The 25836-nt window shown below is 52.1% G+C and overlaps 9 protein-coding genes across 9 annotated transcripts; 3 read left to right on the top strand and 6 right to left on the bottom strand.

Annotated features, from left to right (window-relative positions):
• Positions 1–706: 706 nt before the first annotated feature.
• tdiE-6 (putative methyltransferase tdiE) lies at positions 707–2260 on the bottom strand (the record flags this gene model as incomplete). The annotated part of the gene is made up of 9 exons (XM_036638983.1): positions 707–740; positions 796–1218; positions 1319–1456; positions 1511–1548; positions 1602–1639; positions 1695–1847; positions 1898–1983; positions 2042–2073; positions 2141–2260. The coding sequence occupies 9 exons, from the start codon at positions 2258–2260 to the stop codon at positions 707–709; spliced, it is 1062 nt and encodes a 353-aa protein (XP_036495410.1).
• Positions 2261–4093: 1833 nt separating this feature from the next.
• Positions 4094–6254, top strand: CGCS363_v007133 (uncharacterized protein; the record flags this gene model as incomplete). The annotated part of the gene is made up of 2 exons (XM_036638982.1): positions 4094–4544; positions 4615–6254. The coding sequence occupies 2 exons, from the start codon at positions 4094–4096 to the stop codon at positions 6252–6254; spliced, it is 2091 nt and encodes a 696-aa protein (XP_036495403.1).
• A 527-nt stretch (positions 6255–6781) lies between these two features.
• Positions 6782–9193, top strand: phoD-2 (Alkaline phosphatase D; the record flags this gene model as incomplete). Its single annotated transcript, XM_036638981.1, has 7 exons — positions 6782–7225; positions 7279–7315; positions 7370–7495; positions 7549–7720; positions 7779–8008; positions 8056–8908; positions 9190–9193. 7 exons carry the CDS (start codon positions 6782–6784, stop codon positions 9191–9193), a joined length of 1866 nt encoding a protein of 621 aa, XP_036495404.1.
• Positions 9194–9291: 98 nt separating this feature from the next.
• Positions 9292–10934, bottom strand: CGCS363_v007131 (uncharacterized protein; the record flags this gene model as incomplete). The annotated part of the gene is made up of 3 exons (XM_036638980.1): positions 9292–9927; positions 9961–10250; positions 10304–10934. The coding sequence occupies 3 exons, from the start codon at positions 10932–10934 to the stop codon at positions 9292–9294; spliced, it is 1557 nt and encodes a 518-aa protein (XP_036495405.1).
• A 1921-nt stretch (positions 10935–12855) lies between these two features.
• Positions 12856–14807, bottom strand: ipgm-1 (2,3-bisphosphoglycerate-independent phosphoglycerate mutase; the record flags this gene model as incomplete). The annotated part of the gene is made up of 3 exons (XM_036638979.1): positions 12856–14046; positions 14111–14463; positions 14777–14807. 3 exons carry the CDS (start codon positions 14805–14807, stop codon positions 12856–12858), a joined length of 1575 nt encoding a protein of 524 aa, XP_036495406.1.
• Positions 14808–15540: 733 nt separating this feature from the next.
• Positions 15541–15981, top strand: CGCS363_v007129 (uncharacterized protein; the record flags this gene model as incomplete). The annotated part of the gene is made up of 1 exon (XM_036638978.1): positions 15541–15981. One exon carries the CDS (start codon positions 15541–15543, stop codon positions 15979–15981), a length of 441 nt encoding a protein of 146 aa, XP_036496298.1.
• A 262-nt stretch (positions 15982–16243) lies between these two features.
• Positions 16244–17609, bottom strand: Tbcc (Tubulin-specific chaperone C; the record flags this gene model as incomplete). The annotated part of the gene is made up of 4 exons (XM_036638977.1): positions 16244–16444; positions 16498–17193; positions 17254–17414; positions 17498–17609. 4 exons carry the CDS (start codon positions 17607–17609, stop codon positions 16244–16246), a joined length of 1170 nt encoding a protein of 389 aa, XP_036496297.1.
• Positions 17610–19311: 1702 nt separating this feature from the next.
• Positions 19312–20160, bottom strand: CGCS363_v007127 (uncharacterized protein; the record flags this gene model as incomplete). Its single annotated transcript, XM_036638976.1, has 1 exon — positions 19312–20160. The coding sequence occupies one exon, from the start codon at positions 20158–20160 to the stop codon at positions 19312–19314; it is 849 nt and encodes a 282-aa protein (XP_036496306.1).
• Positions 20161–24091: 3931 nt separating this feature from the next.
• CGCS363_v007126 (uncharacterized protein) lies at positions 24092–24738 on the bottom strand (the record flags this gene model as incomplete). Its single annotated transcript, XM_036638975.1, has 3 exons — positions 24092–24212; positions 24266–24380; positions 24513–24738. 3 exons carry the CDS (start codon positions 24736–24738, stop codon positions 24092–24094), a joined length of 462 nt encoding a protein of 153 aa, XP_036496305.1.
• Positions 24739–25836: the final 1098 nt, after the last annotated feature.

Here is a 25836-nt window from a genome sequence, read left to right as displayed (position 1 = left end):
TGATGAGAACGTGTGTTTGAAGAAGAGGGGTAGTTTCGGAATTGCCGCTCTCGATAAACAACACACATTTGTACTTGCCGCATCATTGCTTTGGCTTGCGACTTCCAACATCTCGGCGCCCCAATTTTCTGTGCGAGGCCGCATGGGTGGTATGCAGTGAACGTTCCATTCTAGTACCCCTGGAAGCCTCTCAGCTAATCATAAGTCTGCGAACATTGTAATGATGGGGCTGCCGCACTTTTGCATCCAACATCTGTCGGTTCGACACCAATCATATTCAACCGCTTCTGATCCCCGGACCATTCGCATATGCAACCTGTGGTCACCCAAACGCATTTTCCTCTTTCAGAGACAATATCAGCTCACCTGGATCCTGTTCATATGTTCGCATACGCACGGAAGGGAATGCATCCGAAGATATGCCAGCCTTGTATGGATTTGTGGACCAGTCCATGTAACGCGATTCAAATGCCTCAAGGGCTCTGCGAAGACATTGAGATGCACATTGTATCCATAGGTGTGAAAGCAAATATTGTAAATATCCCCGAAAATTTCAGTCTAGATTAGAAACCTTGCTACGGACTGAAGTCTTTCTACGTTTGTTCGCTCCGACGCTCAACCAGTTGAACTGGATCCCCCCGGGGCATTCGTTACTGTGCTCCAGGACATTTTTGATGTTTTTGACGCATAGTCACGCAGGCCCATCTCATTTCAATGGCTTCTGCCCATACACGACGTGTCTGGGGAGAGTCAGCGTTTTCATGATAAACATTTCCAAAGAAGCAAAATACTCACATATCAAACTGACTGTGAACCGTACCACTCTTCAACTCCTCACTCACCTCCTCGATCTGGGTCATCACTGCTTCTCTCGTCCGCCCGAGAACGCCGCAAAACATTTTAAGTGAGAATCCTTCAAGCCCCTCTAGAGTCTGTATTAGGTTCAGCATGCCCAGATTCTTGAAGAAAGTCTGTCTAGGCCATGGACCAACAGGTACCCTATATTTTCGATGGCTGACGTTCGTAAACCCGCCATGCGACCACACCCAGCCTTCCAGTTGTGGCCCTGGTGCAGGTTCTAGACCCATACTCGCCAAAGTTGTCACAAATGTCCTGCTCCATTGCTTCGTGGCGTGACTATCAGTGAGGGTCCCATCCTCTGAGTAAAGCTCGATGTCCATGTCTTGGAACTCTGCCCATCCCCCTGGGTTGAGATGGCTGTTGACGCAAGTCAGCATCAAACATTTCAAGGACCAATAGCAGCATCTATCTTGCCACGATAATGATGAATATCAAAAAGAAAAAAAGAGGAAAGTACTCATAGATATTCCTTATCAGCTTGGGCCAATCTCTGATCGCAGCTGCCATGTATCTGCACATAATGTAGTCGTATTTTTGATGTCCAACCCAAGAACTTTCAACATCATCTATTTCAAACTTGACGTTTGGGGGAACCCTGAAAATTTTAGCTATGTGCAAGCCATACACAATGTGTTGATAGCATACGTACCATATTGGCTGGATTGCACTCAAGTCGTTTCCAATAACCTATTGGCCATTAGTCTTGCGAACTCTGCGTTGAATTGACCCGAGAGGCCTACTTCTGCATGCTGGAAAAGATCGCCCATCTGGATTGCCCCTGTCACGTAAACTATCAGCACCAAGGCATGTAAGGAATCAGCCGTCATGTTCACATTTGCCTGTACCGGTGCCAATGTCCAAAATACGATTGACCTGGCCAAACTCAAGGGGCGCTAAGAAGAGTCTATTGCCAAGAAGCCTGAAAATCAGACGATGGGCCAAATTGAGACGCTCCGATTCAAGCTCATCGTTTGGAAGCGGATATTCTGGCCCTGTTAGAATACGCAAACAAACTTGTTTAATGATGAAACCCTACTCCCGGCTCGATAGGCATGATATCTTCGACCGAACTCTTCCGGGTAGTTGACGACACTTGACGATAATGACGCGGCGTAGGCTTGCCTATGTCATGACGAATGAGCGATTGAGTAGATGACATTTTGCCTGGTGGCATTCTTACATTTGTTCGTCAATCGTTGAACCGCCATCAGTCTTGTAAATGGTCAGTTAGAACAAAGGCGAAACCCCGAAAGTGGTCGTAAGTCAAGGAGCAACAAACACCATAGCCCTCATCAGCTTCGAGGGGTTCCTCGTCATCGCCGGCCTCAGCCGCCATAGCCGCTTGGACAGTGGTTGGCTGAACGTTCTGCTGCCATGAATCATGTGCATTGGCGGACATGATGGGCTCAGCTAACTATGTCGGTCAATCGGTGAGCAACTCTGGTTTTGGCACCCACGAAGCCTGTGGGGATGGGCTGAGATGGTGACCCAGACTGGAGTGATTTTTGAGAACGATAGTCCGAGGGCGTCGATGATGCGAACGAATAAAACGATTCTGAGAAATGAGAGGGGCTGGAGACCACCTGTTTCTTTGCTTCCGATAGAAAGACGGGGTTTTATGCAGGTGAGTGTTGACCGAATGCTGTTGGTGCCATGGATCCCGTTTATCAGTAGATGCATCCGGAAGTAGCTTAGGGAAATGCAGTTTGCAGGGGCGAAAGTGTTCTGAGTCCCGCCAACAAGGCAACCAGGAATCCAATCCTGGTTCTGCCTGCCCGCCAAGTGAGCAATTTAAGCGCCAATCTTCGCAGCAAGCAGCTCTAGTGCCGTCCCAAACTGAACTTCCTCGGGACCTCGATGATGCAAATTCTACCAGCATCCCGATTCTGGAGCAGGGCTCTTGAAAGTCGCCGGCGTGTTTTGATGAAGTCCCCATCTGGACGCAATCTCACCATTACCTACATGCTTCGACTAAAGGCATGACGTTGGTATCGGGGCTGGTACGCAATAGTAATCAGCAAACACGCAGGGATTAAGAGGCCTTGTTGGAGGCGAGGACTGGGCATCAAGCGGTCACTCGGTGCCTATCCTGTGACTTCATTCGGCTGTAAAATTTCGCAGGCAGCTGGCGTGCATGTCCAAGGTTTTTCGACCCCGCTCCCTACCCGACAATTTGCGGCGTCAATAAATCTACTTAGGTATCTACCTCAAATACAGCGCTTCCGTAAGAACGATCCACTGACAACATCTCAGAAATGGCAAGACCTTGTCTGCGAGATAGGCTCGCTCTGGTGTTCTTCATCACCAATCTATGACAAACAACTTCATGATAATTGAAATTCGCCTGGACGAATCGTCATCGATCAAGCCAGAAAGAATGCAGAAGGAAGGTTCATCATAGTCTCAAGTTTTCCCGCAAAGACTTTTCTGGTTTATAGAACTGGTATGCTCATCGGAAAGGGGCAACTCAGAAGGCTCATACTCGCGTGTGATAAACAAAGTAGCTACAGCTGTAGAAAAGAAAGGCAGGCAGGCAATATGCCTTCATGTTTCTTCATGACTGCTAGAAACAAAGAAACAAAACATGGACCTCAGAACTCCTTCTTGGCTGAGTGTATCAGCTCACGGAGTTCTGACTCCGATATTGGGTTGCTTACCTAGCGTATACAGACACCATAGTCATTTGGGAGTAGAAAGTGTTCCCAGAAGACATGGCTCCCAAGAGTAAAATTGGATCGTAATCAGATTCTCACTTATGACTGAGAAAGCACAAACAAGTTAGACTTGGCAGGAAATGAAAATTCCGGAGTACTGCCGTACTTGATGACTTCGGGTGAGCTTTTGAGACAGCAACTTCGCAGCAAAGGCTCCGGCAGCCCCGGGAGAGACTGTGATTTGTGGCGTTCATTTCGCTCCGATTGACGGCATTTCAAAATTGCATTATTCGAGGTAGTTAGCACTAAAATGACAGAGAGAAATCTCAAGCAAGGATCGTCAAGGTGCGCTAACAAGACAAAAGGAAGCATTGTGGCTTTCAGCTGCCTCCAATCAGCGATAGATACACCCACCACCAATGAAGACAATTTCCATTTCTGACCAAGAAAGTTGAGGGTTTTTGTTGGCAGGCTCAACAACCCCGCATCAGTTCCGTCACTTCACACTACTATCGCCTCTCAAAGTTCGTCAAACTTGTGGACGCCAGAAATCGACTGCGAGTCCAAACCCCTCCGCCATGATTTGTGGCACCTGCATCGGTGCACTTCATGATAGAAAAGGATGGGCTATTAGCGACCAGGACGAATCCGAGACGGCAATTTTACTGGCTCACCACGAGTCTATTGCCAGTCTCGAAGCATCTGCTCTGGAATCCTGCGAGATATGCCGCCCGTTCTGGTGGCAAATAGATGAGAATGAGAGGTCCACGCTGAGAGATTTTGGTACACTATGGGCTAAACGTCATGGGGCTGGAGCAAAACCGAGGATAAATGGCGAGAAGCTCGACGATGACGATTTAGATGGATTGGTCACTATTTGTGCCATAGTCAACTTCGGTGCGCAGGACGACATGAAGGCCCTAGGCATGGACCTGATGGTGTCTATATCTCTTGGGTCAGACTTCGGTGAAGAATGTCCGCTGAGGAGAACGGAATTGTATGGCAGTTACATCGTTCAAAGGGGAGCAGGTTAGTTATCCGATGCGAACATTATTGAATATGACTGGTATTTAATATCAATTCCGGCTAATAGACAAAGACCCAGGAAAGATGAAACCATTTCTATCCAACGACACTGCGTCTGAAGAAGCCTGGGGGAAAGCTATCACGTGGATGGAGACGTGCTGCTCAGGCCATCAATCATGCAACGCCGAAGCGGCCGCTGAGGCGTGGTACCCCACCAGGCTTTTGGACTTGTCTGCCCCGGACCTAGACCTTGACACTCTTCGTTTGATTATTACATCAGACGAGGCGTTTGCGTGTAAGCAGCGGTACACAACCTTGAGTCACTGCTGGGGCTCGGCGCAGTTCATTCAGCTCAACAAGTTCACTTATGCCGACTTTCGAAAAGGGATCCAGTTGTCTGACTTGCCGAAAACATTTCGAGAAGCTGTTGAAGTTACTCGACGTCTGGGTATACGTTACCTCTGGATCGACTCTCTATGCATCCTTCAAGACCGAGACGACCTCTCCGACTGGCTCGTCGAAGCGGGACTAATGCACAAGGTTTACTCATACTCATACTGCAACATCTCTGCTTCAGGGGCCCAAGATAGCTCCAAAGGGCTGTTCTTCCAAAGAGATCCACGGCAGAGTCTCACAGCAAATGTGACGATATGCACTGAGGGGCTTGGCCTTGGCGAAGACTATTTGGACTGTACTATTGTGAACATGGAGTTTTGGAGCCACGCGGTTGGCCAATGTCCCCTAAACAAACGAGGTTGGGTCTTGCAGGAGCGTCTGCTGTCCCCTCGCGTTCTCCATTTTGGCCGAGACCAGTTATACTGGGAATGCAGAGACCACACAGCAGCCGAGTGTTATCCAGACGGACTACCCGAAACATTGCGCAATACCGCTCTTGTGAAATTCAAGAGACTGACCCCGACAGAGCCCAGTTCCAATACTGATCAAGAAAATGCTATTGATCCATTCGGATATCACCGAATGTGGCAATCAATTATATGGTCATATTCCGAAACTCAGCTTACCAAGGCCTCCGACAAATTGATTGCATTGTCCGGAATTGCAAAATACTTTCAGACAAAGATGAAGGACACGTATATTGCAGGCATGTGGCTTAGTACTTTGGAAAGCAGTCTACTCTGGGGAGCAAATCGTGATGGCCAAATCGACGGCTCGCCATCCGTTCGACCTGATGCATACCGCGCACCGACTTTCTCCTGGGCCTCCATAGATGGGGAGGTAATTGCCCCTACTTCAACTAGAGAAAACCTTCTCATTGAGGTTGTTGACTTCCATCTTGACCATGATTCACCGGACACAACCGGCCTTATTACAGGAGGATATCTCGATCTCAAGTGCCGACCGGGATCTTTCGAAATGGTGGTCAACTACGTTGGGAAATTGCAGCAACTCTTCTTGAAAGTGGACGGCGCCATCGTAAAATCTAAGCATAAGAAAGATTGGGTCGCTGGTGTGGGAGTGTATTTGGATGTCAGCCAGAAGAGCTTCGACGACGAGAACAAGGGGTCTTTGTACTACGTTCCCACGCAAAAGCAGACAACAGCTGGCGTTTTCTTGTCGTATCTGCTGCTAGTAGCGGAGGATGAGGCCCAGGCCACGTTCCGTAGGATAGGGATCGCGGTGACGGCCGAGGCCGAAGAGATTGGTCTGCTGAGCACAGTTGATAAGGAGGTCCGAACGATCCGGATTGTCTGAAGCTCTATCTCAGAGACTGAAGAGCTGAAATGAATTGGGCGACTTCATTACCTCTTGATTCAAGCACCATGGCCTGGTCAGTATGGTAGAATGGGGCATGACATCTCACCATTAAAATCTGTTCCGCGTCCTGTTCACCTTAGGTCCCACCGGGGACATAGGAGTCAATAATACGCCCTACTGCGTCTACGCGCCCTATCAAACACCATTCGGGCGCTTGATTCGTCTCATTTCGCCGCTTAGAAACCAATGATAGAGTTCGCAAAACATCAATTGAGTTCCGGTTAACTGGCTACTGTGCCTTCATCTCCCCCACTCTACCGGTGGGATACCGACGAAAGTATCTCACAAGCGCTTGGACGTAGGCCAAAACTTATAACCTCAAGCGTCCTATGCAGAACTATGCGTTTATAATGGATTGGATTGCACACCTGTCGCGGCCGATTCTGGCGACAGTTATTGTTGTAGTGGGCTTTTGTCACGAAACCTTCATGAGTCAGACGTCTTTCTCAATTGTCGTCGTTCCAATGCTGTTTCTCAAAGGCTTTTGCGGCGCAAGTCTATTCGCGCAGGCGACCGCTACCTACACCGGCAACCTCAACTATGGGTCACCCTCTCTACACCATCCGTTCCTCGGGATTTCTATCCGGAAGGTGGCAGATCGCTCTGAAGGCAGCACGCCATGGACGCCGGAGCAGCTCAACTTCACTCACGGCGTGGCCTCCGGCGACCCGTACGATGACAGCGTCATCCTCTGGACCCGTGTCGCCCCGACGATGGACAACGACCATAGCAACGTCACGGTTGAGGGAACAGCCCCTGTCTTCGCTCACGACAATGATGTGTTTGTCAAAGCGAGCAAGTCGCTGATCTGCGTCGATTGGAAAATTGGAACGTCGGAGACTATGAACGGGCACGCCGCCAGATCGGGTACGGCTTATACAAGTTCGGATGTAGACTTCACGGTCAAGGTTTGTTGACAGAGTCTGTTCTGAGCCTTGGCGCTTGTAGCTAAGTGGTGCAGGTGGAAGCGAAAGGGCTGAAGGCTTTTACAACGTACTGTTCGTGCACTAGCCTCCCTACCTACTTGTCAGACACGAGCTAACAGGAGTCAGATTACCAGTTCAACGTGTGCAACTCCGAAACCAAGTCTCCCATCGGTAGAACCCGGACTCTTCCAGAAGCCAACTCCAGAGTCAAGCGTCCTGTCAAGCTAGCTGTCTACAGTTGTGCAAATTACCGTGAGTATTGTGGCATACTTGCAGGCTTACTATACTAACACAAGCCGTGACAGCTTTCGGCTTCTTCAACGCCTACGGAAACCCAGAGCGAAAAGATTCTGTGGACTATGTCATTCACCTAGGCGACTACATCTATGAGTACGGCAACGGAGAGTACCCCGTCGGCGGTCTGGGTTGGGGCGACTCAATCGGAAGAGTCCCGGAACCCAACCGCTCTTGTCATACGTGTGTGATTCCCAACCTCAAGCTTCGGTTGCTCTAGTACTGACTTGAGATGCGTTAGACTCTACGATTATCGCAAGCGCCTCGCTCAGTACCGGAACGATCCCGACCTCCGCGCCAGCCACCAGAAGTTCCCCTGGATAACGGTCTGGGACGACCACGAAGTGATGGACAATCCGTACCGCGACGGGTCAGCGGCGATGAACAACACCGAACAGTCGTTCATCAAAGACGACGGCATCTCCGTCGATACGCGCAAGATGAACGCCGTGCGGGCGTACTTCGAATGGAGTAAGTCCACCCCGCATTATCCCTTTCTCTAGCTGACATCTTCACAGTGCCCCTTCGGCAGGTCGACATGGACGACAACCTCCGCATCTGGCGCAACTTCCAATTCGGCGACCTCTTCAATCTCATCATGCTCGACACCAGGAACTACGACCGCTCCATCACCGACTTATACTGGAACACCGGGTACATCCACGAGATCAGCGACGACACCAGCCGCTCGCTCATGGGTTCGCGCCAGGAGAACTGGTTCTATCGCCAGCTCAAAGATACACCGACCCTCTGGAGGATCGTGGGCAACCAGATCGTGTTCAGCAGGATGAACCAGAGCATCTCCAACGGGCCCAAGAACCCCTTCAACTACGACCAGTGGGACGGCTACGTCGCGAACAGGAACCGGACATTGAAGACGCTGTATGATAACAAGATCGACAATACAGTCTTCCTGGCGGGTGATAGTCATGCATCGTGGGTCAGCGATCTCGTATGGTTAGGTGAGAAGGATTACGGCCCAGAGACTGGGGCAGGGTCCATCGGCGTCGAGTTCGCCGGCACAGCGGTCTCCTCTCCCTCATCAGCAGGTCAGAACATCACGCAAGAGAAGGCTCTCAACAGGAGTTCGTGGATGACGGCGGCCAATCCGGAACTGCAGTGGCAGGAGTACTTTTACCGAGGTTACTTTGAGCTCAGTGTGGGCTACGACGCGATGAATGCTACGTTTTTCGGTCTACCGACGTACGCCACGAGGAACGGCTACGAGATTGCGTTGGCAAACTTCACTGTTAAGGCTGGAGAGAATAAGCTACAACGTCCGGTCGGGGGAGGTAGCGTCGAGTTCGGGAGCTTGAAGGGCGGAGTGACGAAGCAGACGAACATCACCCATGATACCGGCACTGGAAGCTGGTTCGTATTTGGGGAGAATAAACCTGGTCCTATGGATCTGCTTCAAGGTGCAACGAGTAGTTTTCAGAGCGGAGGGGCGGTGCATATTGCGGCATATACATTCTCTACGAAATGGTTGTTTGTGGTGGTTCTTGTTACTTTGGCTCTGCCATCTCTTTATTAGTTGTAACAGCAGACTTGACAGCGCTAGATATCGTTGTCGTCATGTGAAAAAGACGATCCTGGCTGGAAATGATCATTTGGAACATACCAGGGAATAGTTTAACTCACATTCGCATTAGGTAAGCACTGACAATCACTCTTGACTTGAGAGGCGTCAACCGCAAGAGCAATCGTGGCCCAGTTTTCTGGAGCGAAAGTTTGATCAAGACGGGTTCTATCTATCATGCTATGTAAACCGGTAAACGACTACCAAACAAATCGCTCTTCGAAATCTGTATATCGTCTGGATGAAAGTTATGAAGCATCAGCCAGCAAATCGACCGGAACACCAAGGTATACCATATGTCTTCGCAGCTCACATTCTTTACCTGCCAAAGCGGTAGTTTCTCGGAATCATTCTCAGTTGTATCTGCCTGACCGGGCTTGCTTTCCTCAGGATCGGTGTCACTAACAGAGGCAGAGATGTCCAGATTGCTGGCCAGTTTCTCAACCTCAGAAATGACCTTAGGCCTAACAATCCGGAAGTAAAGCTCTATAAGCTTTGCTTGTCTTAGCTCCGGCGGTACGCGCTCTAGCTCGTTCCACGTTACGAAGTCAGCCGAGCCTTCAACACTCTCAATATCCAGCCGGGTTGAAGGTGTTGTTCCCTCTTGGAGACCAGCAAGTGTTACTTGAATATGAATGCGTAAAGTGAGCAACGTAAGAGCTTTCCTTTTACGTCTCAAGATTTCTTCAGCCTTCTGTTCCTTAGATCTGGTGCTCTCACCCGGCTTTTCAGTGTCACTCGGGGAGCGCATCAGGTTAGAATTTGTAGTGTAATTCTTCATCATTACGGCGCGTTCTCGCATGTTGTATGTCGTCAAGAGTTCAGTGGCATCGGCTACACTTTCATGTAACAAATCAATGAGGTCGACATCTGTGTTGCCGTTTTCACTCTGGCTCCCACACTCCAGAATGGCTTGTGCTCTTCGTTGTATCTCTCTTTGAACGAAGGTCTGGTTTCTGGCTGCAGTATTGTGCATGGCAGACTCGTTACAATGATGCAAGAATGACTGCATCATCAAGGTCAGCGAAGAGGCATTGGTTTCCCATTTGTATGGTGTTGGGTTTGGTAGCATGCGAAACACGCTATACTTGATATGTAATGACTTGGCTACCATCCCTATAATTTCGAAGATAACTAATGGGTATGTTACTATCAAGTCCCGTAATTTTGAATTGAGAATAGCTTACCAGGGAAGATGTGTGAGCCAATCTTATTTTCTGAAACCAATCTAGTAGCCCACGTGTTGCAGCCTATGACGGCCAGTGACTGAGCGATCTCATCCAAGTTGGCTAAGTGTAGAATCTCAGTCGTAGGCGTAGTGTTGTTGGATTGTAAATAAAGTCTCCGTGTGTCTCCCGATCGAAATATCGTAGGAACCAGACCAAAGCAAAGTTCTTTAATTTCGTCCTTGGGGATGAGGCGAAATTGCTCGAATCGGCTTCTTCCGTGAACCTGGAATGTAAGGACTGTGCCGAGATCTGGCGCAATGCTGCTTTTGATAACATAACCATTTCCTTGCGCTCGATATATGTCTTGAGAGCGGTCAAAATCCTTCCAGTATATGCCAAGGGCAGCGGCTAGCTCAATCGCATGGCACCATGTTGTGGTCGCGTACGGCTTTTTAAAGTGGGATGGCAATGCCGTCCACGTGGTTGATCTCCGTTGAATTGCGAATGCAAGCGTGTGCTTGCCAATTGCATAGTCCAGAATGTCGTCGGTACCAACCCTCTCGGGAAGCTGAGTTGTTCTTGGCAGGATTTTCTGATTCGCTCTTCGTTCCCAAATATGTTCCTGCCAACATCTGGACTCATTCTCCATTCTCTGCAGTGCAGACAATAGTGTAACCCAAGTTGCAAGCTCGTTGTCAGGAGCTCGTATCAAAGCTTTTGCAGCTCACTGCTGTTCTTTTACACTTGGACTATTCGGTGCACTCGGCAGCGCTGACCAAGTGATGTCGAGGCTCTTTGGTGTGCCATCAATGTACAGAACTTCTGCCCTCTTGATTGGGCCTTTGTCGTTCGCTGGTTGACAGACAAAGATCACAGGCACTTGAAATTGAATGTCAAATCTTAATTCTCTCAGGATCGGAACCCGTTTGACTGACTGAGCCCACTTTCCCATGGTGGCCGCAGTCGGACGCCGAGCGGTGTAGAGCTTTGTGGTGGTCGGCTTCATAAACTCATAACGGTGGGAGTTGGATATGTCGGCGGGAAAGACGGGGATGGCGACCCTAGAAAGATCGGAGATTTCAGACAAGCTGACTCCAGAAAACACAGACCAGGTGTTTGATGCCGCGACAGACCTCCTCGTAGAGAAGCCGATTGTCCCTACCCGAGCCCTACGATATGCTACCGATGCATCGAGAGCAGCTTGAAATTCGAAGGTAGGGACAGTCAAAGTTGATTCGCTCGAATTGGGATTCGACTCGACTTTCAGATTCTCCAAGCTTGGCTTCGTTGTTTCAACCGAGTAGAAAGACTGGTCGTCGAGGTCTGATTGATGGTCTGAAGGACAAGACACCGAGATTTGGGATGGGATGGGCTTTTTTGCCTCAACAAGGCTCAAAGCGTCGAATGAGTCCTCTAGTGTTTCCAGCCGTGAGAGAAGATTCGTGTTCTCCACCAATTTCGTGAGCTTTCCCGACAAATCTTCATGGTTTTGTGCAGCTCGTCGATCGGAGTCACTGAAAGCCCCAAGCTGTTAATTCTCATGTCATGTCCGTAGGATCGCATGTGATATTACCATTGAAGAATGTTGAGAAGCAACAAAGTGGTATCCTTGAAGGCTTGAAGCCGGATGATGAATTCAGTGAAGTTGCCCTCTTTGCGAACCCATTGCATACGCGTCACAAGGCGGTCACCTCCAGACTGGCTGATCTTCAACACAGATTCTTCCAGTTCATTGAAGATGAGAACACCGTTCGTGAAGACGGTGATGAGATCGTCAATCGGGACAAGCAACGTTCTGCTCCTCGACACAACACTGAGATTGTCCAGCAAACCATGCAGTGCTGATAGGATGATGCGAGATTGGACGACCTCGGAGTGAACAGACCGTGCGATTTTGGGCGTGTCCCTTGCCGCTGAGATATACGGTCCAAGAATTTCTACGACCTTTCCGGCCGCAGCAAGAAGGCCGACGATGGCGGAGGCCACGCTCAGAGGATCGGCCATGTTCCAACGAGAGGGGAAATGGAAGTGAGATTGTCAGGCGGAAATTGTTCCAAACAAAGCAGGTTGCGAAAGAAATTAGGCTGGCAACAAGGAGGGGAAGCTGACTGCCACGGCTCGGCTGGAAAATTGGACCAATGGATTGATGCAGGAGCAGGGGCGGTGCAGCTGTCCTGCATCAGGACTCCGAGAGGAGCTCATGATGAAGGCAAGTGGTCCGCGAACCACAATTGCTTGACTCTTTCCCGCCTCCTGCCGAGTCTCCTCACTCTGAGAAACTCTGTATTTTGAGCGACTTTGTCAGCAATCAGCACACCAAGAAGGCGGAAGTCGTGCCGTGACATCGCTTATTACTCCGACCAATTAGTTGCCTAGTTTGGGGGACAGAGACAATTGTTCAATCTTCTCTCTCAGGTTGTCATCAAAGCGTGCTCTCATTCTCTATAGGTCTATTACTCGTCATAACCTAGGTGTTCAACTCACGCCACACGCTCAACTTTTCCCATAAACCCGCTCCCCGAAAACAGCACCCACAACTCCGCACCCTATCACAAGCCATACGCACAAGTTTATGCCTTGGTCAGCAAGTTCGCACCAGTCATCTCCTCAGGCTGGGGCAGGCCCATGGCGGCGAGGACGGTAGGAGCGACGTCACCGAGGACACCGCCCTCCTTCTTGAGGCTCCAGCCCTCGGGGGCGTTGGCCATGATGAAGGGGACCTTGTTGGTGGTGTGCGACGTCTTGGGCTTGCCGTCGGCGAACTTCATCTCCTCAGCGTTGCCGTGGTCGGCGGTGATGAAGAGGATGTAGCCCTCCTTCTTGCAGGCCTCGTAGATCTTGCCGATGGCCTTGTCGGTGGCCTCGACACCGACGATGGCGGCCTCGTACACGCCCGTGTGGCCGACCATGTCGGGGGGCGCGAAGTTGTTCATGACGAAGGGGAACTTTTGCTCGCCGAGACGCTTGGCGACCTGGTTGGCGACACCGTCCGCGGACATCTCGGGGGCCTTGTCGTAGGTGGCGACGGACTTGTTGGAGGGGACGAGATCCTGCTTCTCGTCACGGGTCTCGAGGGCGAAGACCTTCTCGACACCGCCGTTGAAGAAGAAGGTGACGTGGGCGTACTTCTCCGTCTCGGCGATGTGGACCTGCTCAACTTGCTGCTTGCCGAGCCACTCGGCGAGAACGTTGCCCATGCGCTGGGGCTCGAAGGCGATCTCGAAGGGGTAGTCGGTCTTGTACTGGGTCATGGTGACCAACTTGTTGATCTTGGGGTAGGGGAAGTCGGGGAGGACGGAGCGGTCGACGTCGCCGAGAAGCTGGGTGATCTGGCGAACACGGTCGGAGCGGTAGTTGAAGAAGAAGACGGTGTCGTCGTCCTTGATGCGGCCTTCCTGGCCACCGACGATGATGGGGGTGAGGAACTCGTCCTTGTCCTTGTCACCGCCGCGGGCGTAGCGCTCCTTGACGGTCGCGACGGGGTCGGTGCTCTCCTCGCCCTCGCCGAGGATCATGCCCTTGAGGGCGAGCTCGACACGCTCCCATCTCTTGTCGCGGTCCATGGCGTAGTAGCGGCCAACAACGGTGGCGATCTTGCCGATGCCAATCTCCTTTGCGGTCTTGACAAGCTCCTCCATGTAGCCGGCGCCGGACTTGGGGTCGGTGTCGCGGCCGTCACCGAAGAAGTGGATGTAGACCTCGGGGACGCCATACTGCTTGGCGGCCTTGAGGAGGTTGTAGAGGTGCTCCTGCTTGGAGTGCTGGAGGGGAATCAGACGTCAGTGACACTTCTATTTTGGGGTGATAGTATTCGGGGCGACTTACAACACCGCCGTGAGAGACGAGACCGCACAGGTGCAGTCTGCCGTTGCCGTTCTTGGCGCTCTCGAAGGTCTTCTTGATAACAGCGTTGTCGGGGAGCTGGCCGTTCTTGATGGTCTGGTCGATGCGGACGACGTCCTGCCAGACGACACGGCCGGCGCCAATGTTCAAATGTCCGACCTCAGAGTTGCCCATCAGACCCTCGGGCAGACCGACGGCGAGGGAGGAGGCGTCGAGCTCGCAGTAGCCGGTGCTGCTCTTGGCGAAGTCGTCCATGACGGGGGTGTTTGCGTTGGTGATGGCGTCGCCATCCTTGGGGGACTCGGCGCCGGGAACACCCCAGCCATCAATCACGACTGTAGGAGCGCAAGATCCACAAGATTAGCCAGCCGACCTCGAGGTACAGGACGATGTAGGCGAGGGTGAGGACGTAGTCGGGGGAATTGTGCTTGGGCTTGGGCTGGACAAGATTTGAGGGCTTGGGAGGAGGGGGAGGTGCCTCTCCAGATTGCTGGTTGGCTTGGTTCTGGACTTGTCGACCAGCTTCGAGGCTCACACCACTGCCACCACCACCATCAACACCACCAACAACGCGACTGCCATCACCAGCACCACCGCGGGGTCGCAAGGAGGGGCACGGAGGGTTGGGAGGGAGATCTTTTGACGTACTCAGGCAGGCCTTCTGGTCGGTCTTGGCCATGGTGTATATGTATTCTATGCTTCGATGTCTTTACAGGATGGGTATGTAGGAGGAAGGGAAACAGAAAAAGGGCAGAGGGTTGCGTGATTTTTTATTTTTTTTTCTCGGCCGCGGTGGTGGTGAGGTTGAGGAGACAAGACTTGATTGAATCGGCCCAGCCAATGCACCTTGCACACAGTCAGTCGGGACCTGCCTGCCCAGCAGCTCCGGTCGGTCCAGTGTCTGCTGTTCTGTTTTATCGGTGTCAGTGTTTGGTGGGGGTTTATGTCATAGTATCGCCGATAATAGACCCGTGTCGGCGTGATTGTTATTGGCACTGTCCACAACCACGGTAATGAGGTGGGACTCACAGTGCCGTCTCTATCATAAACAGTGTGGGCTGATGGAAGCTGCCCCTCTGTTGACTTTCAACAATTTTTAGCTGCCAATCGGCGACGCGCTAAAACGCCCGTGGTAGCTCCCGCACCGCAACTGTCTCGGCGGAGCTTGCCCCTGCCACTCTCGACACTTTGCCCAGCCCGGAACTGCTGCCTCCTGCAACTGCGACTGCACCTGCACCTTCGCCTGCAATTGACTTTGACGCCTCGTCGACCTCGACCAACGACACCACGGCAATTACGCACACGCCCCGAGGCTGAAGCTCCGACTCTCCTCCTCCTTACCTCACACTCATAACAACCTACAATCTCCCAGCTCCACACGCGCCTGCCTCCCGGGCGCCTAAACCATCAAGATGCCTCCCCACCCTCTCGAGCTCCCATCAACCCTCTCTCCCGACGCCCTCGACACCCTCACCGAGCTCACGGGCATCCTCACCCGCCTGCGCACCGCGATCCAGACCTCCGGCGCCGCGGGCGGCATCACGGGCGCGACCCCGGCCGCCTCCGGCCCCGGCGCGACGCCAAACACCCTTGGCGCCAGCCCGAACACGCCGCTCTCCCTCAAGGACGTGCCCGCCCAGACCGACGCCCTGAAGCACAAGCTGCAGCGCGCCCGCGTGCAGATGCGCGCGCTGCCTGACATGGAGCGCACCACCGCCGAGCAGGAGGACGAGATCAAGGAGCTCGAGGAGCGCATCAAGATGCAGCGGGAAGTGCTGGACCGGCTGAGGGAAGCGGGCGTCAAGTTTGGACACGATGAGGGCGGAGGCGGCGATAAGATGGAGACGGAGTAGTGAATTGACGTTGGTTGATGGCAGGAGGATTGGGGACGGCACAGGCACGACGCTTGGGCAGCTTCACTTCAGCGACGAGGCAGGATGCTGCGGCAGGGATTACAGTTGATGTTTTTACCAGATTGCTCATATGATACCCGAAATGCGACTTGGACGATACTTGAACAATGGACAGAAGACGCTATTCCTTGCGCCTGTGCAATACCTCGCCCGCCAAACTCCTGTCCAAACCAAACCGATCGACTAGGAATATGCGAACAGCTCAATGCTTCGGTATACCAACAGCCTTCAGTATATCATGCAAGTCCTTGCCTTTCTCTCCCGGCACCGTCTTTGTCCAAATCTCCTCAGCCAGTCGCTCTTCCTCCGGCAACACGCTCCAATTCGGGCTCGGCTCCGATTTGAGCCACTTGAAGTCGTCAACCTGATCCCACTGGTTCTTGACCAGGTCTTCAGGAGTATCCTACAAAAACGTCAGCATTTCACACTCAACCCTCCTGAGCCCGCGAAACTCACAAAAGCCGCCGGCAGCGGCGCAAACCGCATATTCTCACAATCCTCAATAATCGGATGACTCGAGCAGTGCAGATAGATATCCACGTTCCTGCACTCATGAATCCGCACCTGCCGCGCCGACACCACCACAATACTGTCCTTCACCCCGGTAATGTGCGCTGGCCCCGCCACGTTGCCCGCCACCACCAGGCTGCCCTCGACATCCCGCAGCGCCAGGTTCGCAAACGACGTCGTGCCGGACAGCGCGAGGGACATGTCGACGATGCACCCGCGCAGGTCCGTCAGCCGGCCCGACGAGGTCGCCCGCGACGCCGACGACGGCAGGATGATGTGCAGCCCGTCCTGCCCGTAGATGGCGATATCCTTGGCCGTGGAGAAGCTCGGCTTGCGGACCTTCGTGGTGCTCGGGCGCGCCATCTCCTCGTTGTAGTTCTTGTGCGGGAAGGACGGCAGCTCGCCGAGGCCGTCGTCAGTCTCGGCGGCGGCGGCGCGAGACTCGGGGGCCATGACGGGCCCGCCGCGGGAGGCGGGGAGGGGGTCGGCGAGGCTTGCGCCGACGACGAGGCGCGGGTCGTTCTTGGGCGCGGGGAGGTCACTTGTTGCGGCGGCTTTGCCGCGGGACTTGAACTGGAAGCGGGAGCGCGGGGCGAGTTTGGTGGTTGTTTCGTTTAGCTTGTCCGTGAGAGCTTTCACGGCCTGCAGATGGGTTAGAATCTACCTGGTGTCGTAGGAAATTGGTGAAGGAAGAGGACTTACCTGGGCGTAGGAGCGCTGGTCATATGAAGGCACGTAATCCGAAGCGTCGGCGACCTCGTGGGAGAGGGCGGATATGCCGGCGAGAATGTGGTCAATGGCATCCTGCCTCTCGCCGCCTACCTGGGATACGGACCCGAGGCCGTCGATCTGGTCTTGCAAGCCTATTACATGTGGAGTCAGCTATGGAAATCCGGGGTAGATCAATAGCAGCATGATCATAGATCAGTGACATGACCAAACGTACCGGCGACTTCATCCTGGAAATGGCGGTAGAACTTCTCCTTGGGGTCGATCTGCATCCTGGTTACTGGCAATCCTCCTCCGTAAGCGACAGGCTGAATCACTTCAGGCGCCATTGTATTTGATTGTGTCTCTTCTCAAAAGACAAGAAATAATATCGCCAATGTCTTTCTTTATGGACCTTTCTTTATATATACGAGGCGAGAAACACACAAAGAAGCAAGCTTCTGAGCTCGTGTTTCAAGAATGAGGAAGAGGGGTGTGTGTGACAGATAACAAAGGGACGAAATCTTGCCGACGTTACCTGGGGTAAATAAAAGGTAAAATCGAGGCGCGCGCGGGGGAGGTTCGCTTTCGATAACGGTCTGTGGGCTGGCCAGCTGGGGTGAGGATATCCCGGGGAAGTGGCGTGTTTGGCGATCTTTCTTGGGTAGCTAGCCCGAGCTTCGGTTCGCTTTGGTGTCTTGAAAAACACGCGACTCTTTTTGGGTGTGACGTCGCTACGTAGCGTAGGCAAATGGCGGGTTGTAAGATCCGGGGTTGGAGGCGAGCAGTCCTGATGCTGTGTGAGGTCGGTCGTGTGTGCTGTGCTGCATGCAGAGGTCGGGAAGGGTAGCAGCAGCTCGACGGGGAGAAAAGCAGCTCAGTTGTGTCTCCGAGTGGGATGATGCGCTGCTGCAGGGTGAGGTGAGGTGATGGAATCAATGCCTGCTCAACTCTCCCCCTCCATCGATGGAACCAACCTGGCCTGCCGCAGACAGAGCTTGGAGGCGGCGAGCTGTGGTTCTAGCCGGCGGGGCTCGCCTGTCGCTGGGGCAGGGGTTCCCAGGCGCAGATTGGCGGCTCAGTCGGGTTTTCTTCAGTGGGGCGACCTCGACTGCACCAGCGATTCCACATCTTCTTCTCTTCAACTCCAAACCTCGCTCATAATTGGCACCTTCACTGACGTGCAGACGAGCCATCGACACCACCAGCCGACGGATCGATGACCCGGTGCTGCAAGGATAGCAGCCACCACTAACACCACCACCACATCGTCTATGCTGCAGCAAACACGATGATGAGGGGCGGGGAAGGGGAGGTGTCAGTGTGGAAGCGCTGACGGCACAGACCGCAGGCGCCATGCCTTCCCCGCAATGCATCGGCGGCCTGTGTGTGCCAATTGGACCCTGGATCGGCCGTCTCCTGGTGTGTGTGTGAGCGAGAGGGCCGTCTGACGTCGTTCGCATGGAGACTTCATGTGCCGGACCGCCTGCGGGAGTTGGGATGAAGTAATGGGTGGTGGATAAAGTGTGGGGTATTCATGTGCAGGTCTTCCACGACATTACGATGTTGCGCAGTGACGACCGTGGGTGTGACGTTCTCTCTGACGACAGTTGAAGCCTCAGAATCCATCGTGACATTTGATCTGATGAGAAGGTAAACATGGAGACATGCTTGGCGGCAGTGGATTTGAGTTTTGGGGTGCAGAGAAGCCGTTTCTCGTCGTTCATCTTTCGGCTTCTCATTTGGGAAAGACGTCTTTTATTTTAGGAAAGGTGTCATGCGACGGCGGCAACCCATTAGGAAGGCGCAGGGCTGGAAGTGCCAGAAGCTCTCTGAAGATGAAGAAACGCTCACGGGTCAACATCACAAACACAAATTACAGGATGCTAATGTGCAAACAGAAATTGACAGGGTATATTGAAGTCATTAAATCATTATCATATTCTCATCATCATGTTTCATAAGAAGACGTCCAGGACTCCATCCAAGACATCACATCACCGAAGAACCTCATGAAGCATCCTGCATCTCACCCACACGACCAATCCGCCCTCAATAAGCGCAGCACTCATCCAACCCCGCGGCATACTTCGAGGCCAGGTAGTACTCCATGTCGAGGCGATCGAGCCTCTTCCACTCCTCCGCGAGCAGGCACTCGCCTCTCTCCTTCCACCCGGCAGCAGGCCGCGGATCAACGTATCCGCTACGCATCTCGAGCCGGATCTTCTCCAGCACCCTCTGCCACTTCTCAATGGTGTCCCGCGACTTGGACATCTCCGCGGCGATGTGCTCGCGGCTGTTGTCCTCTCGAGGACGCAATCGCTGAGAGTCCTCGAGCTGGCGCAGGCCCGCGGCGCGCTTCTTCCCCGCTAGGATCTTGAGCTCGTTGTCCGTGGCGTAGATGAGGTTGAGCACCCCGTCGGAGCGATCCTCGTCGTAGAGCGGGTCCACGTCCCAGGCGTCGCTCATGTGGATCTCCGGGCTGGCGTAGGGGACATCGGACATGGTGATGTCGGCCATGGCGTCGGAGACAATGTCCATGTCCATGTCGAACACGGCGCTGGAGACGTCGCTGGAGACGTCGCTCATGCTGACGTCGGGCGAGTTGTAGGAGGCGTCGTCAATGTCCATGGCGACGTCGTTGTTGTATCCCTGGGCCGGGGCGCATATGCCGGCCATGTAGTGGTCAACACCGTTGGAGGGGTTGCTCCCATCGGTGAATTGGTGTGCCACGGCATTGTGGCTTTGTTGAACAGGGGAGGTTACGCCATCCCAATTCCAATTGGCGACCGCCTGGAACGGGTCGGCAGCAGCGGCGGCGACGGCGGCAGTCTTCACCTTCTCCTGCTGCTTCTGGACGTACTTGGCCCTCATAGCGTTAAGACTCTTGAGGGCTGCCATTGTGTACGTAAGTTGCCTTGTGAGTAGTTGTAATAAGGAGTAGAATGGATGTATAGGTAAGAGGCCTGTTGGAATCTATTCGTAGGATAGATGTGGTGGTAGGCGGCCTGCAATATGGGTGTAGATGTGAAGAAGATTGTTTGCCGTGGATCGTCAAGTTAGTATATGCACTACTGGAATCTGTGTGATATTCCAATTGTGATATCCTAAGATGGGATGGGGAGGTCGGAAAATGCAGACCACAGCAGGAGAAGGTTGGGCAGCTTATAAGCACTCCCTAGACCATCCGGAGAAACGTCCGCCTTGTTGAAGGTCAACCTTTGAGACCATCCTCCACAAATGATTTTGGAGAGACATCTCCGAAGGGAGGAGTTTGGTTGTACGATGGGTTTGAGAACCTCGTGTGGTCGATTCCTCCAGGTAGTCAAAAGAACCTGTGGCGATTCTACCTTGGTCGAGTCTGATATTTCGAGCTTTTCCCCCAAGATGGCTTCCATGCACGTGACGCGGTGAGGGAGATTGATACCAGAAACCTCTACGGCTTGACACGATTCTGCTTCCTGTGTTAACCTTGACTGATACTCATCACACACGCCCTCCACAAAGGTGTCGACCACACAGGTTAAGTTCGAACAACACAGCTCGGTCACTTCCTGATGTGGCATCCCTGCTTTCGTGCTGGTTCTCATTGACAGTGACCAAATTTTTCAGGTTTCCCGAGCCAGACTTTTCTACGCCAGAGGCTCAAACATGTTGGTTAAGAATGTTGACATTGGTTTCTCCTAGCTTCTACGCAGACGCCATCATCTCGCAACTTTCTCCGAAGTCCAAGAGGCCTGAGTGCTTGGATGTCTTCGACATTGGCATTTGGCAGAAATGGTCTCGGCCAAAGAAATCAAGCTTACACGACATTGTACTCTCCCCCGTCTGCACTCATTGCGGTATCCAAGTCAGGCACCCTTCACTTGCTCTCTTCAATAGTGGGCACTTCATACTCCGAACCCTCGCCAACCTCATCAACCACATCTTCATCCCTCCTCCAGTTGCATCCGACCTCTGACCATTCGGTTATTGTTCCCGATGCTCTGGTGGCTGTCACCCTAAGACAGCGTTTATTCTGGTGATTGAAGCGGAAGTGGGCACGGCTCTTGCCACAATCGATGCAGAACTCGGCCATCTCCGGTATGCCACGGGTGTCGCATCCTCCCCAGTCAACGAAGGTGAACTTGCGACCGGAGTTGACGAAATATTCACCGCGGTACCAACACGACCTTCCTTCGCAATAGTAAGTGGCAACCATGCGGTCGGCGGCACATCCGGCGGCCAAGGTGGCGGTGATGATCGCGATGTCGAAGCGCATATTGACTGACGATGAGGATGGCTTATATCCGCACTGATATAAAGATACGTCAGTTAATGTCAACAACACGACATGTATTCTCTTTCCATGCGGCTTGCCTCGAAACGATCTTTTACTATAAAGCTGTGAGCTAAGCGACGTCGTCTTGATGAGTGCAACGTACAATGAGTGTGATGGAGTGAGTGAGGATTCAACTGAGGCGAGAGACTTTTGGGCTTTTATAGCCATCGTGAGTATGGTGTCTCCATGACATCCATCCTCAAGCTTCTTTGGACTTCCTGTATTTGTATGAGACATTGCGAGCGCCGAGAACTATGATCGGGCAACTTGATGCCTATCGTACGATCCCAAGACTGTGGGCGCCCTTGGCAATCAAGATCTTGATTGAGTGAATGACTGAGCGAGCAACGTCTTGTAACTATGAGTAGCACACCTACATATTGCTCTAATGCTTCTAAATTCTGTTCTCTATTGTTTTGCCTGAATCTGCAAAGTAATGGTCCAAAGAATGTTACACGAAAAGTGGGAGTTCATGAAATGATCAAAGGCCTAGTTGCTATCCATACAACTGCGCTGCTACAGATGAGCCAGACTACCACTGCCTGAAGTAGGTTGAGTTTGATTCAATCTCATCCATTTTCTGGGGTCCCCGCAAACGACAACTTCTGAATCATGCCCAGAACATCGGCGGTCTTAGGGCTTACCGATTAGATTCAGCTCAGGCAGTAGATGCAGTCACGATGGACGAACTGTGACTAGGTAAAACGTGTCTCAAAATCATTTAAACCTACTTTTAGGGATAATTCGACCTGGACGTATACTTGCCTGATATGGCCAGTGTGGAATCCACATCCGCTGCAAAGCTGTGTCTCAACCATCCTCCTCGCTAGGTTGGAGATAGTTCAGCTGAGCAACCAGCACCGTTTAGACAACTACTGGCATAATGGTGGGTGTCGTGAACCTTTGTCACATGAGTCACAACTGTGGGCAACATCTATCAACTTCACTGTACTTCAAGGTGCGTTTGCGAGTTCGGAGGCCCGAAACTTTCAGACACATCTTTCTCGGCCGTAATACGGTGTCAAGACTCAAATGAAGCGGAAGGGTCACCAAGTGTGTGAAGTGATAGGTCTGATACCGAAATCAACTAATATTACAACGAGACATCACCTTGAGTGTAGGTCTTTGAGCGTCAGTGCAGGCTGTCATCTCCTATGTCAAACCACCCGGATGACCTGTGACTCAACCCAAACTCAAATCCACACGAACCACAAACACCTCGATGTTCGAGACGATGAGTCAACCACGTAGAACCGTGGACTCCCTTCATATGTCTGACTTCCTGACTGGTCATTCAACAAACACAAAAAGGTCCTGTAGCTCAGTTTGGTCAGAGCATCGTCCTGATACCGCGTCAGATACGGCGGGGGTCGCCAGTTCAACCCTGGTCAGGACCATCTTTTTTTCTTTATTTTTGTCCTTCGTTTCTTTACGCTTTTTGGTTCACGCCTGCTTCCTTTCTTCAACCGAGACGCCGATCTTCAGTTCAAGGTGAGTTTTGCTAGTCGGGTAGTGTCATTTGGCTATCCGGGTAGTGGCTATATATATATATTCCGAAGCCTGTTTCTAAAGCGACTATTATATTTCCCATTCTCGCTTTTATCGTCGTTTATTATTATTATCATCGTCGTCATCGTCGTTATCGCTATCCTTATTACTACTTCTATTATTCTCTCTATAATCACGGATTATAGGGGACACTACCCGGACAGCCAACGAACACTGCCCGACTAGCAAAACTCTTCAAGATTGACTGACGTTGTATGTTTCCCCTGTGTTATGATCTCGTGGTCTTGCTGGGTCAGGAGGCGCACTTACTGACGGCAAGGCTCATATGAAGGCAACGTATTGTTGTGCTTAGCGATGCATACGCCCCTCTTCAACCACAAACAGCGACAAAGATGGACGATCAATAAGCAACATTACTTTCACAGTGTCTTTCAAACCATGATCGTGATGAGCTTGAATTTCCACAGAAGCGAATCTTATAACCATCACAGAAAGCTACCATCAGAAAGATTAGACTGGCTATTTCGCTGTAGGAAGCACCCTCTATTGCCATTGCTGTCATATATCTAGTTAAGTGCCATTCAGGGGGCATTCAGAGGCATTGGTCTCTCTGTATAAGTTGAATGTGGTGACATACTTATCTTTCTCGACCCCGCAACAATGCCGGTGTCTGTGGCCAGAGGGTTTGGGCCAAAACTCTGTCACACAATTGGAAAATCAAATAATGGTGGGTGGTAGTTTTGGCCGTTGACAGCCTGATAGATACCCTTGCTTCGTGTATTCGCATCCGTATGAACTGGATGAACGCGGAACGAGGACAGTAGCACGGCAGGTTAGATGAAACAAAACACTTGTTCTACGGCGGCTACTGACTTTTACGGACGTTGAAGTTCTCATCACCACACCATCGCAGAAACGGAAAAGCGGAGCATACTGTATGAATTGGAAGTCTTGAAAGGATATATCTATTGACGCCTAAAAACGCTGCATCGCTAAGACTCTCTATGAGGAAGTACACTTGACACCCTTGACGCCATCAACCGTGGTCTCTTCACACTTGATCGCCGTCGTGGAGGTGAAGGTCATGGTCACAGTGCCGTTGGTTGAAGCTTCGTAGTTCACGCTAGCTTGTTGTCAGCTATCACTCGTGATAACATGGTTGCGACGCAGGCTTACCTGGAGTTGAACTTGATGGGGTTGATGCCGATGCCAAGACCAATGTTCATGGTGTCCTTGGTAATTGTGAATCCGCCGCCGAGGCCGAAAGAGTCCGAGCCGGATTGAAGACCACCTGTCAAGCAATCCGCTTAGTATTTCTGTTGTAAGAAGAGAGTTCCGGGAACGCGATATGCGTCCCTCGGTTTCCGTCCCGAGTCCATCGTCTGAGCCGGGTCACTCCGTCCCAGCTTGACCGCCAACTTACCTCCAAAAGACTGGCCCTCAGCCCAGTTGATGCCACAGCCGACTCCGATACCTCCGAAGGGAGACAACGTTCCCGCTGCGCTGACGGCGCCGGTTCCAGAAGTGGCCGTGACGTTCTTGGTCAGCGCCGTGATGTCAACAGCGGGCGTGGTATTCTGGCGCGGAGAAAGAATTCCGGCGGATGCGAGGCCAGCGAAGGCGACGAGCTGGACGAATGAGTTGACCATCTTGAATTCCTTCTTCGTAAGACGTTGCTAGGTATCGGATGGGATTCTGGATCGTAGTGGAATTGATCGGCGGATCGACGTTGACGCGTGGGAACGAGTGACTGTGGTGAGTGAAACTTGCGATGAACGCCTCCACCACCTCGCGCGTTATGCAAGGGCGGGTTCGTCGGGCAGTTATATCTCGCCGCACGGCACCCACCACCGGGAAAGGGGGAGCAGCGTTGCCCCAACCTTTCATGACGAGTGTCGTGCGGTCCACCCTCCGAATGTCATTTTTGGGGCTGATGTGACTGCGGGCTGCCCGGGGACTTGTCTCAAGAGCGGGCGCGCAATCTATTCAGAAAGTCTATTTTGAAACCCCGGTCCTGGGCAATTGCGTGCAAGTGCCGAGTGAACCCCTATTTCCGGCGGACTGGTTCTTGGGAGAGGCTAGACTGCCCTATGAGGTTGGGATGATAGCATTGTTTTAAAGACTACGGATCCTAGAGTCGAGGTTGGTGTAGAATAGATTGGTTCTGTTCTTGGTGGTGTTCGTTTGAGAAGGTTCGACACTGACGCGAAACTGCAAGGCCAGATGTCGGCGAGTCATGAGATGGGTGAAGTGCAGTCCAGGTAGACTATTCTTACTATTACTAAGGGTTCGGAATGAAAGACGTCCGAAGAAGAAAATTAATGAATAACGCACAAAGAAGACATTCTATTCCTTGTCCAGAAAGACGCTTCGCGAGCACGGGTTGCCGTGACCGTCTGCGTGCCATTTCCCTCTTCCACTTCCAGTCTCACTATCCCCTCAGCTACTCATCAGGCCTCAAAAGTTCTTCACGTGTCTTGATGTTAGATGAAGTGAATTCAACTTTTGCTCACTTTCGTCCTCCTGCTATTGACTAAAGTGGCGAGGTAATTGTACCTCTCAGAACAAACCTTGATGAAACATCTTTCTTTACATAGCGCGAGTTCTTCTCACCCGACTTTTGCAGAGATCAACCACCAGCGCGAAGGTCTTTTTGTTTTGCGAGAGATTCAAAACCTGTGATATTTTCGTGTCTCCGTGGCTTTCTCAGAAGCAGTAATCTGGAAAGGAAGTTTGTCATTCCGCTC

Source organism: Colletotrichum siamense (assembly GCF_013390195.1).
Source record: "Colletotrichum siamense strain Cg363 chromosome Unknown KSG_Cg363_contig04, whole genome shotgun sequence".
Lineage (NCBI taxonomy): Eukaryota > Fungi > Ascomycota > Sordariomycetes > Glomerellales > Glomerellaceae > Colletotrichum > Colletotrichum siamense.
Note: the sequence above shows the minus strand (reverse complement) of the source record. Positions and strands in the feature narration are given on the sequence as shown.